We start from the raw sequence: 16,651 nt of genomic DNA, 5'->3' as shown, positions 1-16,651 counted from the left end.
AGTGCCTTGAAGACACTTCCAGCTTTGGCCTTATCTGGGAAGACTACAGTATGCTGACAAAGTTTATTGCTCTCTATGGCCCAGATGGGCCTTGAAACGTGGATTGTGTTGCTAGCTCATAGACATTAGATTAGTTTGATTAGATGAGATTAATATGCTATTGCAGACTATGGGCATTTTAAACAAGAATTTGTACATTTCATAAACTATTTTCTGCTGTTTTGCTGTCCCAATCCCAGCCCAGGAAATTATGCTAGAATTCTTTATAGCTGAATATTTATCATAGGGTTTTAGTGTTCCTCCATACTGGCACCTGAAGGAAAATCTGTTAACTATTAGAACGCTTGTTAGACATACAACATAGTTGGTATTTATTGCATTCCCCATATTTATACAGCACCAATATACACCCACTAGCCACTTTATTAGGTATGCCTGTTCAATTGCTTGGTAACACAAATTGCCAATCACATGGCTGCAACTCAATGCATTAGGCATCTAGACGTGGTGAAGACAACTTGTTGAAATTCAAACAGAGCATCAGAATGGGGATTTAAGTGACTTTGAACGTGGCATTTTTGTTGGTGCCAGACAGGCTGGTCTGAGTATTTCAAAAACTGCTGATCTACTGGGGTTTTTACACACAACCATATCTAGGGATTACAGAGAATGGTCTGCAAAAGAGAAAATATCCAGTGAGTGGCAGTTGTGTGGATGAAAATGCCTTGTTGATGTCAGAGGAGAATGGGCAGCCTGGTTCGAGATAATAGAAAGGCAACAGTAACTTATGTCAATATGGACCAAAATCTCTGGTGGAATGTTTCCAACACCTTGTTGAATTTATGCCATGAAGAATTAAGGCAGTTCTGGGGGCAAAAGGGAGTCCAACCCAGTACTAGCAAGGTATACCTAATAAAGTGGCTGGTGAGTGTATTTTGTGGCTTTTCCAGAATACATAGAACTATTCACATTAGACTCTGGCCCACAAGAAGTTCATGTTCTAGTGACCACATCACACTCATACACAACCTAGGGCAAATTTGTTTAGAGAGTAATTAGTGCAACCAAAGGAAAGGTATGCAGTTGTAGAGAGAACATACAAACTCTTGTAGTCAGTGTCTCTTGTGAGATTAGTACCTAGGGGTTAAAGGTCCAATTTAACAGCACTAGTCACTTTTATGTTTATTATATGCAGTTAACTGTTTAAGTGCTTTCCAAGTCACCTCTAAGCTACTTGATAATTCTGTATGGTCTGCCTTTCACATCACAAAGTCCTTAATTACAAGTTGATATGGTGTAAAACTAATTTCCCCCCTCCAGTGGGCCTCATATGATATGTGCTGCAAAGCACTTTGCAAGAAAATACATTTATCACATAGGAGATCATTAAATCACTGGATCCATTGAGGCCCCTTTCACATTGGTGCCCTTCTAAAATGCAGCTTAAAGCACACCAAAACAGTAAATCCTTTGGAAATCTTCACATCAGTGCACTGTGGGTGCAGTACATTCTGAAAAGTCCTGCAGGGTCTTTGGTACCCCATTTCAAAAGCACACCTCCCATTGAAATCAATGGAAAATGCATCAAAAACATACAGAAGCTGTGTTTTTGGTATGTTCTTTGAATCACATGTCCATGTTTCATAGGTGCATGCTGGGAGTCAGACAACTGGACAACTCAGCAAAAATGCAGCAAAAATATGTTAAAAACATATGTGTTTTTCAAAAAGGCATACTGTGTTTTAAAGTGCACTAGTGTGAAAGGACCCGTAATGATAAAGATATGTCCATAATTAGATGTATATTTTCCAGGAAATAGTCATGCAATTCTGAGCTAAACTTTCCCGTTTGCTGTGCAGAGTATGTTTAAGTCATGTTTGCATTGCATTTATACTTGATTATGCTGCTCTTATCAGTTTGAATATAATTTACTGCCTTTTAGTCTATGTGAACATTGCCACTTGGACAGCAATTGGATTGCATTTGCACTGCACTTGGTTTGCATTTTCTTTTGAGCATGTCTGTTGTGTAACAATTTACACTAGTTAATCTCTTTAGTGAATGCAAGTGAAGGGCAGCCTTCCGCTTTTAATTTTTTATCTTGAAAGTTGAAACTGACCCAGGGCAAATTCACACAATCTGCAGATGCAACACAAACGTAATGCAAACAAGATGCCAATGGTGTAAAAGTGACCTGTCTATATTAATACTGAACATAATATATTCTATTAAAGCCGCTTTTAGCAAAATTATACACAAGAGTATGCTACATCACTTTTTCCTGTATATATACTGTAGATCAGTGGTCGTCAAACAAAGGGCCAATTTATTGTCTTTTAGACTTCAGGGGGGCCGGATTGTGGCCAGTGGGGGTAGAAAATGTGTCAGACCCGGCATCAGTGAGAGTAAACATGGCCTCAGGGTTGGTGGTCAGTAGAATGAGGAATAGTGCCTCAACATTGGTGTCAGTGGGAAGAATAGTGCCTCATCATTGGCGTCAGTGGGAGAAATAGTGCCCCATTGTTGGTGTCAGTAAAAGAATAGTGCCCCATCATAGGTGATAGTGGGAAGAATAGTGCCGCATCATAGGTGATAGTGGAAAGAATAGTGCCCCATCATAGGTGATAGTGAGAAGAATAGTGCCACATCATAGGTGATAGTGGGAAGAATAGTGCCACATCATAGGTGATAGTGGGAAGAATAGTGCCCCATCATAGGCGATAGTGGAAAGAATAGTGCCCCATCATTGGTGTCAGTGGAAGGAATAGTGCCTCATCATAGGTGATAGTGGGAAGAATAGTGCCCCATCATTGGTGTCAGTGGAAGGAATAGTGCCTCATCATGGATGACAGTGGAAGGATGGATGACAGTGGAAGGAATAGTGCCTCATATTATTGGAAGGAATGGTGCCCCAAGTGCCGGATGCCCTAGTTTGGAGACCCCTATAGATCTTGATTTACTGAAGAAGAAAAAATTTGGGACATTTATCAAAAATGGGGCAGACTAAATCTGGAGGAGCTGTGCATGGTAGCCTATCTTCTATTTTCAGACTGTTCAGTTAAGCTTTTGAAAATAAAAGATAGATGCTTATTGGAAGCTATGCACAGCTGCAGCGGATTCTGGTGGCTCCAGTTTTAATAACTTCACCTTAATGTTCAAACAGCTAAATGCACAAATGCAATACATGTATAAGAGCCTGCCAATGGATTTGTATTATCATCCCTCCAGTCCTGAGATTTACACAGTCCTGCTACACAGCAGAGCCCTGTATAGCAAGGTAGGACAATTGATTTTCTTCTGCTGCAGTTACACCAGAAGAATGTAATTTGAACATTTTTCATTTTAAGAACGTTCATTCAATTTTCTAATTGTTAACAGGGTCATATTGATGTTCATATTTGACCACAGTGTTGAGAAAATTTGAGGATGGAATTTTGTTCATATGAACAAATTTCTAACATTGAAAGTGGTTTTCATTCAGAGAGTCCGACAATTCCAAAATGGAGTGTTAAAGTTATTATTTTTTATTTTCATTTTTTTTAAGTAATTTTGAACAACATTCATCATGTTATTGAATGTAATGATGAGAATTTTCATATACATTTGCTGGAGCAAATTGGATCATGCTTTGCTGGGGTTTTTTTTTGCCTTCCTCTGGATCAACTGTAGGTATAGGATTATAACTTTTTTCTTTTTTTAATGGTTAAACTGGATGGACTTTTGTCTTTTTCAGCCAGACTAACTATGCAACTATGTAACATATTGTTCGAACGTTCGTTCAAAAAGCTACTATTGTATAGCTAGCAGGTCTCCTGCCCCTAACCTGTGACTGGACAGTGAAAGGAGAAGCAGCAGACTGAGAAGCTCATCTCTTTGTCACTGTGCACTTTCCTTCTCTTTATATCCCTTTTTAGCACACTGGAGTGGCTCCTTTAGCTGCTTCTCCCTCTCAAAGTCTGAGCTCTGCTGTATAGTGGATTGGTGTAGTGCAAGTGGCTAATATCTGGCAAAATTCATGTAGACACACTAGAAATAAAAATTTATGATGTACAGTATACAGTGCTGCAATCATTTGTATTTCTATATTTGTTTGGAGTTTAGCTTGAACAAACTAAAGCTGTGTTCACTTCAATCATCTAATCACGTGCACATTATCAACTCCCCATGCACATGATTGGGTATCTAAATTGAGCCTAGCTTTCCTCTGTAAAGTGGACATCCTCTGCTCTTTGGTAAATATACCCCATAAACAATCTCCAAACAGATCCAGGGAAAACAAATATGAATGCAATGCAATCACACTTGAAGTGCCCTTCGGTCTTGAATTTCTATTCATATACCTTTAAAAAAGGTCGAAAATGATCATATCAGTGTAAATGAGTAAATACTCTTAAAAATTCAGAAAAAGCTTTTAAAACCTGCAGGTAATCCCCTGAACCCAGCTGAACCAACCCCCAGTTCTGCAAGGCAGCAGTGCTAACCACGGAGCCATCCTTCTGTCTATACGAAGGGAGGTTACATTGTAAAAAGCTAGAATAAAACAGATTGCCTGTATAATCTAATCATTCTTTTTTATGAATATTATTTTCTACGCAGATCTCCGGATTTGGCGTGTTGGTCCTAAATATCATTAAACGCTTCTGGCACCAGCTTAGAGAGTCAGTGCATTATTCTACATTGTGCTGGAGAGCTATGCCAGCAGCATTTACATATCACACTTTAGGATCTTCTTACAATCCTGAAAAGCGTGCCTTCTTAAGTATGCAGTGTTCCCAGTCTCTGTTGGTGTTACCTTTGCAGTAATGACTTTGCCCCATTTTCCCTTGCATAATGCACAAAACAATGAGATGCTTTCCTCCTAGAAATGGTAATGATGCACAGATCTTAAAAGTCCAGTGTCCTAGATACTGAACAAGCAATTTGCAATTATAAAACTGAAAAACTGAAGCATGTCTATCCATGTATTTCTAATCTAAAAGCTTGTTTGTTTATAGGCCATACACATAGCAGCACACAATTACTTGTTTTCTAGAGGCTTAAAATTGGGTGGTAACTATGGCTATAAATGTAAGTATTAAGGATGGTTACAAATATAATGCATTTAAGGAGATTAGAACAGGAAAATAAAGAAGTGTGTTTAGAGGGTTAAAACAATTTAATACAATAAATGGTAAAAAAAAATAAATATATATATATATATTTTTTTTAAATATGGGAATTATTCTTTCATTTTTACTTTACTTCTTTTGTTGGTTTTTGCATGCTTAAATGCCTTATATTACATATGTAATACACCAGGATTTACTAGTATTATTGGAATACATTTGTTAAAATATAGCTAAACCCAAAACAATTTTTATCCATTAAAGCATGGATTTAACTTTTAGAAGTTTTTATTTGCCATCTGTGTTCAGTTTTCCTTCACTTTCTGTCCTGTAGACAAGACAGAAAGTTACAGCAAATCTATCCAATGTGAAGGAACTCCTCTTATAGATGGTTTTCACTAAAAATGAAAATGTTGGATTTTACCTTCTATTGAGTCCCAGTGACAGTAGTCCATGGAATCCAATAATGGGGACATAATAAAAACCTGCCATGGGTTCTAACTGCTTACCATTCATTATAAAAAAATGGCTTTAGATACATTTTATGTCAGACCCACAATATATATATATATTTATATTATGGTCAATGGCACTATTCATGCCAATGGATGTTCTTTCTGTAGCTTTAGAACCTTTGACTATGATGTCTATTTCATTGTATATTTTCTTGGCAGTTAAATATGTATTTTACTGCATTTCTGTAACATCTGCATTATTACTGCTCCTTTTTAAACCTTTTCTGGAAGTAGGGGCAACTTTCGGTATAAGTTGTATTGTAGTCAGCAGGATTAAATCACCCACTTTGATAAATGTGCCCCTACATATTTTGTTTCATTGTAGCACATAATTTACCTCTAAAAATAGTGACTGCATAAACGAAGTGCTATTAATCTGAGAAGGATGATCCTAATGACCGTTTCTATCATACCCAAATAAAACTGCCAGTGTAATTCTTTGACGTGAAGTCAAAAAGCTGTTCTTGCAATAAAAACGATGAGCAACATAGGTATAAAAAATAATGAAAAGAAAATAACAAACAGTTGCTGATGTATGTAATCCTTTTATTTGACAGGTCAGAAAGTGTACAAATTTCATTTGTCATATGATAATTAGAGTGCTGTAAACTCCTAGAAACCCTTATGGTTGAACTAGGTGAACTTGTGTCTTTTTTTCAGCCAGACTAACTATGTAACCCTAAATTCAGGTTTTGGATGCCATTAGTCCCTACAAAATTAATGTTATTTCTAACAACATACATCATTAAAAAGAGTACTCGGTACCGGGTATATTTCCTGATATGCTGATTTTCAGGTCAGCCCAGGGAAGCTATCATTGTTTGACACACCCATTCAAACGAAGGGTGGTTTAAGACTTTTGATTATCTCTATGGCCTTTTCTTTAAGGATCCATTTTTTAATTTTCTCTAAGGCTCCATGTCCCTTTATGACATCTTCCCTTTTCACATCTCTACGTCACAAAAATTAAAGATGACCCAGGATTTTTCATTGCAATCTCAGTAATGTCATAATTTTTTTTAAAATCTATATAATGTAGGTCATGTCACTACTTCTTCTCAGCACTGGCCCATATGGGGTGCTGGGCTAAACCATAGCACATCACATACCTGCCTGCATTTATATTTTTCACACCGTTCCAATTAGGCCATGCAGAGTGGAGTTAAAGCAGATCTTCTTCTGTAGCCCCCACCACCTTGGTCTGTTGTGCACATTTCTGATACTTGCTTACCTAGAGGATCCAGTGTTGCCCCGCTGAGATCCTCTTGTATTTTGCCACCTCTGTCCACCATGTTTATTGTGACATCATCAAGAGATCCGTCACTCTTCCTGGTTCAGCTGGCGTGCCTCCTAATGATGCGGCACTAGGCATGCCCCCCTCCTCTTTTTTGAATGACTCGGTATGCCTTCTGGAATATGTGATGTGCATATCCCAAGAAGCAAAGGAAGGGCACGGCATGTTATTTGCCTACACAACTGACATGCAAGGGGGAAAGGGGCTGCATTTTATCAATGGAAAAAAATTAAACAAACAAAAGATAGCCCTATTCTGTGTGCTGAGGGGAGGAGAATTGGATAGGAGGGAAGTCTTTCTTGATGGTGAAGGTCCGCTTTAAGCTGTCAATCAAGCATCTAATCTACCCTGCAAGTGTTGCTGCCTTCGATGTGGGCTGATTGGAGGAATACACCCCATAAGTAAGCCACGAGTAGACAAGGCTTACTTGGCAGAGGAAGGGGAACATACTCACTGGGGTAGCAATGCTGCAGAAGCTCAGTTAGCCCAAAGATAGTTGCCACTGAGAAGAAGGTAGTCTGAATGACTAGCAGAATCAACAAGTAGATTCTCTAAAAGGAATGTTTCATTAAATAAGCAAGAAAAATGTATTCATTAATAAAAAAGGGAGAAAATGAGGCTACAACCATTTTAACAACCTTGATTTACTTAAATGGTCACCATTTGGCCCTGAAACATCATTGGTAGAGGGTATTCAAGTAAATCAAGGTTGTTTACTTAGCATTTTTCATATGCCGTCTTCATGATCATTCACGTTTGGATCTGTGGTTCCTTTGCTGCGTGCACAAATACTACATTTTATTGGCCCTGCAGTTTGTGTTTTAAGGGCTTTATCTATAAATCTGTTGTCTCCCTGTCACACGTGCCCCTGTTGGACTATAAGCGGCTGTACTGACAAACATTATGCAGGTGTGGCCCACGCATGGCGGCAGTGCTGACATGGTTTCCATCAGGAACCCAGCCAAAAACAATGATTTGCAGCTAATGCTGGAGAAAGTGCATGTAGACAGGAAGTGGCTGAAAGAACCATGGAGGAAATTGGCAGGGCTGGGATGCAATGAAGGATGAACAAAACAGTTAAAACAGTATATTATGAAAAAAATGGCAATTTATGACCCACAGTGGGGGCTATTTACTACAACTGGAGTGTGAATAATCTGGTGCAGCTCTGCATAGAAGCCAATCAGCTTCGAGGTCTTATTGTCAAAGCTTAATTGAACAAGCTGGAGTTAGAAGCTGATTGGCTACCATGCACAGCTGCACCAGATTCTGAGTGCACCAAATTTAGTAAACCTCTCCCCTCTGGGTATGATATCAGTGTATGATAGAAAATTAAAACAAGTATATTGCTATTTGCTTTAGGAAACAGTTCTATATTCTTTTGGTTTAGTATTATATAAAGAGCCCCACAGGCCAAAAAGGATAGTGACAATGAATTTGATGAAAACCAGAAAAGAATAAAAATGTATATTAAATAAAGTATTTTATCTAGCTAATATGTTGTAAATGGAATTCTCTTGGCATGTATTACCTAAAGTCATGAGAAAAAGGCTTTATAATAAAAACACAATTTTAAAGGCATTAAAAGTAAGATTGTAGCTTAAATCTTGTAAAATGAAAACCTTTAAAATCTTGAAAAAAGAGGACAGCTGATTATCCAGAACATATTTCAATATGAGCAAAACATTTTCCTTACTTTTTTATCATTAGTTAAATTAAGCGAATTACATTTTTGATGCCTGAAGTATGTTTTGATTTCCTCAACTTTAGATTTTTACTGTGTTTTCTGTGCTGGTGGGATCATTCTAATATTTCATTACTCTCAGAAGTTGCTTCTCATGCGTACATAAGTTTCAAACAATTAATTTGTCATGGTTTTCCAGTGTTGTGGTTTCAGTTAATCCCTGGGTATGTACTGAAGTTGTTAGGTTGATTACTATTGGTCACACGATATTTTTGCCATATGTGTCACAGGTGGGTGAATTGAAGTGTATAAAGATAATTGGCCAACCAAAATATAGTTTACCTTCCTACCTCTGACACCTTAGATCTAGAAGTGACTGACGAGTCTATTGAGAAGCCTAATGCAATGCAGATAAAAAAATCATTAATGCGATGTATAAATGTTATACCACAATTAATAAAACTCCTTTCCTGCCCCTCCCAGCTTTAAGCTGCAATGAAAATGATGGAGACCACATGGACAGAGACCAACAGTACACGCCCAACCAGAAAACCAAACGCATGAGGACCTCTTTCAAACACCATCAGCTCCGGACAATGAAATCCTACTTTGCTATTAACCATAATCCAGACGCCAAGGACTTAAAGCAACTAGCTCAGAAGACCGGTTTAACCAAAAGAGTCTTACAGGTAAATAAATACCAAATCCCATAGCATACTGTTTTTTCCCCAAATATGAACAAAAATGAAATTAAATGAAGAAAAAATATGTTGACATACACAAAAATACTAAATATAACACATAGATGTTGAATTGAAGAAGAATTCTGTTATTTAGGAATGCAATCAAAATATAATTCTTGATACACAACTCATTATTGTAGTATTGTACTAGTCTAAGTTTAACTCTTCGTTTTTTTATACTACATTTTTATATATTACAAAAGTATTTTTTGTTATCGTATGCTTGTACAGGCTTTTGAAAATATTTTCAGAATTTAACTTTATTTTTTGTATTTGAATTCTGCACAGTTGAACCAGCAACGTATCTATGTTGCTGGAATGCTCTACCTGTGCTGAGGGCCTTTCGAGGAGCTTCCTTTTGATAAGACTGCATTCTGTAGATGTACAAGCATAAAATAATTGCCCCATGGCAAAAAAAAAATATAAATGTATCCATTTTTACCACAAAAGATATTTAAAAGCCTCTGTATGTATAAAAGAGCAAGAAAGGTAATACATACTAATTAGAAAGTTGATGGTTTGCCTTCCTTGCCTTACAGTATCACATTTGTAAGAAAAGTGGAACTGCCTTTTAAGGTATTTTATTTTTTTTTTGTTTTAACATTGACATATCCCATTGGAATATTAGAGTCAACATAAAATAAAAATACTTTTAACAGTATTTTATTCAAATGTCAATGCAATTAAATTGAAAAACAAAACATGTCTTTTAACCTGAGAATATCAGCCCAGTACACTAGATATACAGTATGTGCAGTGCATATACCCTTAAATGGTGACCTCATAAAATGAACCACCCCCCTCCCAAAACACTAGCAAATAGAAACAATGTCATGTTTAAAAAAGGCAAACTGTCCTTCAAGTATTATAAACTCGCCTGCTGTGTTACCAAATTTTTTTTTTAAGAATACTAAAAAATTTATGTTATCTTTTTTGTTTTCTTATAAAGATTCTTTAGAGCTACAAAAGCAAGGGATTCTGGGAAATTCCTGCTTTTTCATTGTGTTAATTAATTAGGCTGCATTGTAGCTATGGGGATAGCAGTCCATATGACTGGTGTGCTAGGTTGGTGGCAGTAGGGAGAGGGGGCACATTTTGTTCACAATGTATAGGGCATGTCAAGGCAAAATGATATATAAAAAAAAAACATATGCAGCACCACTCTGTCTCTAAAAAACATGACCATTTATATGTGTTTTTTCTTTGTAAGTACCTTGCAAGTCCAGAAAAATAGCTGCTGATCTGCCTGAAGTGCACACACTTCTTAATTCCCAGTTGTGGATAACAACACACAGGTTTTTTGTGGCCTAATTGTTGTCAACCCTACCCAATTTTCTTTAGCTAAACTGCTCAACCCATCCCACTGTCTTCATCTCCAAAGCACAGGTGCTAATTTACTTTTCTTAAGAAAAAAACTAGGAGGGCTAAATAGACTCCTTCGATAACGCAGGACGTGTACACGAGACAGCTCTGATATGATCAAGTTTTTTTTTTTGCACTTGCAAAAAAAAGAAAAAAAACAAAATACTTCCAATGGCATATAGGTTCATTATTAGGGTGAATATAGAGTTTAAAAAATGGTAAAAGACAGAAAAAAGGAATTAGTGATGAATTGGTGGATCCAGGCTTATCTAAAAGCTGCAATTTGGGGGCCAATCAGTGAACTGTGGGCGTAAAGTTTTTTTACTTGATCAAGTCTAAAAAAAAAATTATATTTCTGCAGCAAGAATAAAAGCTCTCTTACAGCAAAGCGGATGGCAGAGTTGTGAACATTGGTGTAGAGATTTCTTTACTAGAGATCTAATAGGAAGCTTGTGGGTGATTAGTTATACAGTTACACACACCCCCTGATTTACTAAACTAAGTTCAAAAAAATGTTCATATTCACAAGAAGGTTTGGGCATATATTGATATAAAACATATATTAAAAAAAAGTCGTGTACATTTCTCTGCTGATATAATTTGCATGCAAACATATTACCAAGAAAACTTGGCTTTGTGCACACAGTTTTACATGCTGAAATGCCAGAAATGGCACAAAGTCAAGCAATAACAGGAAGTGGTGCGTTCCTGGAGGGCAATTTCTGGCTTTTAAAGACATTTATCAGGAGCCATAGCAGGGGTATTCTATACTACTCAACAAATAAAGATAAATAATATAAAATAGAATAAATGTTGGAACATCAATGACCAAATAAAGTAAAGAATCATTTTTTTCTTATGAAAAAGACAAATAACACACATCTGTGCTGCATAGATTGCATTGTTCAGCTTAAACTATATCAAATATCATAATCCCCCCCCTCAAAAAAAAAATTACACTTTAGGAATTAGGAAAATTTTTAATGCCAAATCAAGTGAATAGTGAGCTAAGCCTAGACTTTTTTCAAAGTCCAAAAAAAAATTTATTTAACTTGCCAGCAGCTAAATATCTGCAGGAGTAACTGAGCCCAATTTTGTAAAACGGCTTTAACGTATGAATCTAATTGGTGAATCAGTTGCAAAATAGACTTGCAATTTGTTTGCTTGTGCAAAAAAATTAGCTTATGACATTAAAGAAGTAAAAACAGTTTAGTGAATCAGGTTTTGCCGAAAAAATGTTAGCATGTGAAATTAGGCTAAAACAATATGGTCAAACTAATTTTTCCTTTTAGAGGACTTTGTTCATAGTGTGCCCCTGCTATTATATAAATATGTACTGTATTTTATGCATATGCTCTATACAATAGAGAGAGCAAGCATATTATGGGGTTATTTTATTTTACTCAGGAGTTAAATACTGGCCATTAAAGATCAGTTTTATTGATATTAGTTTATTTACTATATTACTTTATATAGGATATCTAGGGCACTCTAAGTACTTCCCACCAAATATGGCAAATTATCTGTTAAAAACATTAAGCAAGTTAACTATTACTTCTGTCTTTAGATTGTGGAGAAGCTGGCTACAGGGCTACAAAAAGAAAATATCCCTTTGTCATTTTGGCTGTGAATGGCAAAAAAGGTCCTTTCCAGCAATTGGCAAACTAGCCTCGGAACCATTCACATCTAAATGTACCTTTAAATTACTTCTTTGAAATAACATCTGTCTGCATCTGTCTACAGTTTCCTTTATTAGGAAACTGATGGAAATTTGAACTAAAAACCGGAAGGGTTAAAGATTTAATGTGCATGCTTGTTTGATTATGTTACTACATTAAAAAGGCTAAGGTGTTTTACAATGTGCACTTACTGTATAATTATAAATAATTCATAATGTATAAATATCACTTCCTATGCTTGGTGCGAAACAGTGATACTAAGTAACCTTGCCTAATCCTGTTTTACTTCATCTATTCTAGGTATGGTTTCAAAATGCACGAGCCAAATTTAGACGGAATCTTCTGAGACAAGAAAATAATGGAGTAGACAAAACATCAGATTCCACCCTTCAAGCTGGGACTCCGTCAGGACCAGCCTCTGAAATTTCCAATGCCTCTATGAGCCCCTCCACTACACCAACTACATTAACAGACTTGACTAACCCTACAATGCCAACTGTGACATCCGTACTGACTTCGGTACCTGGTAGCTTGGATGTGCATGAGTCTCGAAGTCCTCCACAAACAACACTCACAAATCTCTTCTGATGACTCTTCAAAAGTTCCTTTAACAACAAAAAAGAGATTATTTTTAGTCAATTTCCAAGTGTATTTTAATAGAGACTTTGTTCAATGAATAAATTACATTTTTGGGGAACATTCTCAGAGAAGAGTTCATTGTGCTGGTGTTTTGATAAACTGAAGAATTGGTTGAAAGATGTATCTGCAACACAACATTTGTGTACCTGTACAGTTTTGTGGACTAAAAATAAGGGAAAGAACCATTAATTTAAGTTGGCTGAATCTTCTGTATTCTCAAAGACTGTTATGTGCCTTATATACTGTCTTATCAACATACATTTTCTCTCTGTATATTTATGACCAGAACTAAATTGTTACAAGTTTGTTACTTTTAAAATAGTCCTAAAAGGTTTCTTTGTTTAGACATTTTCTGGCAGAATTTTGGAGCGAGTAATGTAAAATGTGAGCATTCATAGATAATTTGGTGGTTTCTGTTCATCACAACATTTGCACTGGTAACTACAACCAGACAAGTTTACTGGGCTTGCCAGTAGCCTTGGGTAAAGAGACTTTCCACAGGGATCTTAAAATTGTTTAGTGTGATATATAACCTCTTTAGATATTGAGAATGCTAATATATTGATATCTTAAACCATGCATACCTCCCAAATGTACATATTTTGGTGGACAACAGCCTCAGCTTTCTGACCCATGAAGAAGCAGAGCTTAGCATATGTGGTTGGAGTTTTGCCTGAACATGGACAGGAAGAGGAAAACCTGTATGGTACTTACATGTTCCAATTTTAAGTTTTAGGATGTTGGGAGGTGTGAAAGTGGTATGACCCTGTCTGCTCTAGTCCAGAAAGTAATTAATATTCCATTTAGGATTAGGAATTAAGGAAATTGGCTAACTGGAAATAAGTATTAAATACAATGCACAATGTTTGATTAGCATCTAAACAAACCGTTAAGGTTTTTGAGAGTAAAATGTTCATCTATCACTGTTTGAACTACTCTTAATTTGTTTTAAATCTCATATACTATACTGTTCACTGTGAAAATTAGTTTACAACTGGTGAGAAACAAGGCTTTCTACAGTCATTAAAATGTTGTTCATGAGATTAGTTGTCTCTGCCACAACAGTCACCAGAATTCAGTATTAGCTTTTACAGACATTTTTATTGTAGGACTAAAAGACAAACCACATATGTACATGGTTTTACAGTGCTGCACCCATAATCTAAATAAGTGACACACACCCACTATAAGCCAACCAGAACCAACTCCAATAATTATCCCATATGTATTTTCACAGCAAGGATCTCAAGAAAAATCAATACATCAATGAATCACTCTTCTAGTACAAAGGTGGTCATGATACTATCAACTGGAGATGTTTCACTCAGATTTAAAAGTGTATAACCCATAAAAAATATAATTTGATGCAGTGTGCGTGTCCTTAAATTTGGTGGCTGCATTCGTTTTTTTTATCAGCCTTTTTTTTGCTTTGTTTTCACTTGGTAATCCTGCAAGTAACACTTTCTACATTCACTCCACTCTATCTGTGAAGGAGCCATGGTTGTCACACTGGGCTACTCTCCTAATTTGGACTACAAACATGTCTTCTTCTCTTCTCCATTACATAGAGGGTAGGGGAATTTTTAGTTTACAAAATACAGCTTGGGAAAATTATAAAGAACACGTCTTGCAGGGCAATGGGTATTTTCTGAACTTGTTTTCCTAGACAAGCCATAGATGATGCAATTTTCTTTTTAGTAATCATGAGTTGTAGGAAAGAAAATCCCTTGATTTCCCCATCAGCACAGTAAGTGTTGATGGGGGAATCCCTCCCGTGGAGATATTGTGTACTAATGGTGGGGAGCCTTCCCTGCTGGCAAAACACAATTACTGCTAGGGTATAGCCTCCGGCAATAATCATGTGTAAAAAATCTGGCAAGCTTGTTGTAGTGAAGTTGATTGATGGATTGATGAATGCAATCAGTCTGTAAATGAATTGATCAAACCTTTACCGGTCCCTGCTGAATCCATCTATAGACGACGTAAGCCTGCAAAATTAAACTAATGCAGCCGCCACATCTAAGGACTATATGATTTTTTTTTTGTTCTTGGGTTTAGATATCATTTAAATCTAAGTATACAGTACGTGCCACATGAACCATGGGTTTCAATGTTCAATGAGTCCTTAAAAAAACATTGACACAAAATTGCACTTCCACTGTTTTGTGGCCATTTTAAGAGTGGATTGTAGAGTCCTTGCAATGATGAGAATCACCATGCTCACTTCATTTTAAGTCTTAAATATACTGATTAGATTGGATGTGGATACAAATGAAGCTTACTCTTATGCAGATGAGGAAATTCAGAAAGGCACATTCTAGCACTCCTAGGTTTTAATATATCTTGTTCAGTGCCACACCTGCCTGAAACACTTTGGAATAAGTTACAGGCCAGCTCTGACTCGGAGAGAGTCACCAAAAGTATTTAGAAATAATGCCCTTTATAACTAAACTCATACTTAGCTAGTGTTTATTAATACCATTGGTAAAGCCAATTCGAAACAACCATCCTTGTATAAACTTATGGCCTGTGTGTAATCTTTTTGTAAAGTTTTGTTTGGTCTCTGAAAAAAGGTATAAAGCAGGAAAATAATTATACTAATAAACAAAGGCTGCTTCTTTTATTATGTGTTGGGCCCATTCCATTTCTTAGCACAGTGGTACTATGAGCTGGCTCTCTTGTCTGTGTTGAATTTTCTCCATCCGTCTCACCTTACCAGTGAGGGGTTGTTGGAGTTGTATATTAACATCAGCAGTAGCCAAGACTTAAGTATAGCTGCTTTAGCATATTGTGACAATTTTCCCCTATTTGTAATGTTGGATAAGGTCAGAACAATTCTGAGATGTTGTTGCATCTTTTGGATGGATACTTTTACCTCAACAATGCTTAATTTTTAAGATAGAATGAATGTTTGCCTTTTTGTTCTTGTTTAATACAGAAACATTAGTGTTCTTGATATGAAGAATAAATTTTGGCCGTGACATGAGTAATTGTTGTATACAGGTTGAATGAAAATTATTTTCTTCGCTTTTCTTAGCATACTTGCACATGGTACTGATGTATAAACATCAGACTCCTTGAAGAAAATTCTTGCTCAAGTATGCAAGGATGTATAAAAAAAAAATGCACATATTAGCACATATGCGTGTAAAAATGTTTCTAGTTTTTTTGTGGGCTATGACGTACGTGTGCACGTTTAAAATACTGTTCAGCAATGAAGATTTTTGTGTTTCTTTTTTTTACTAACAAAAAAAAAAAGAAACATGAAAACAAATTACTTGTGTTTAGACCAGTAAAAAAAAATCCAAACATCTGAATGCTTAAAGACAAGGCGTTTTTAGGTGTCCGTGTGCAAGAGGTCTTGGTATATGCAGAATGCTTAGCATTAGGTCATGCCCTTGTAGCAGTGCCATATTTACAGATGCACATTCTCAGGCCAGCTCAGCATTCTGTCTCACTAGAGCGTCCACCTTGCTAAACTGCCAGTATGGACTGGACTGGGACAAAAACACATAATTGACAGTTTCTAAAGTATGTCTGCAATGTATGGTTTTTTTGTTTTGGCTGTACCAAACTGTATTTAAAAGCTCAGGCCTGAGAAACATTGACATAATGGGTAACCATGTTACA

The 16,651-nt window shown here is 36.4% G+C and overlaps 1 protein-coding gene across 2 annotated transcripts in view; it reads left to right on the top strand.

The window, feature by feature from the left end:
* Nucleotides 1–16,011, top strand: part of LHX2 (LIM homeobox 2) — a 50,670-nt gene extending 34,659 nt beyond the window's left edge. For both annotated transcript variants that reach the window (XM_089668315.1, XM_089667865.1), the window contains exons 4-5: nucleotides 9,082–9,287; nucleotides 12,683–16,011. In XM_089668315.1, coding sequence (XP_089524441.1) covers nucleotides 9,082–9,287; nucleotides 12,683–12,970 — 494 coding nt within the window. In that variant the 3' untranslated portion in view covers nucleotides 12,971–16,011. The remainder of the gene's footprint in view (nucleotides 1–9,081; nucleotides 9,288–12,682) is intronic.
* Nucleotides 16,012–16,651: the final 640 nt, after the last annotated feature.

This window comes from Staurois parvus, unplaced genomic scaffold (assembly GCF_062004578.1).
Source record: "Staurois parvus isolate SC_StPar_1 unplaced genomic scaffold, SC_StPar_1.0 ptg000002l, whole genome shotgun sequence".
NCBI lineage: Eukaryota > Metazoa > Chordata > Amphibia > Anura > Ranidae > Staurois > Staurois parvus.
The sequence above is the reverse complement of the archived record's forward strand: the minus strand, read 5'-3'. Positions and strand labels throughout refer to the sequence as shown.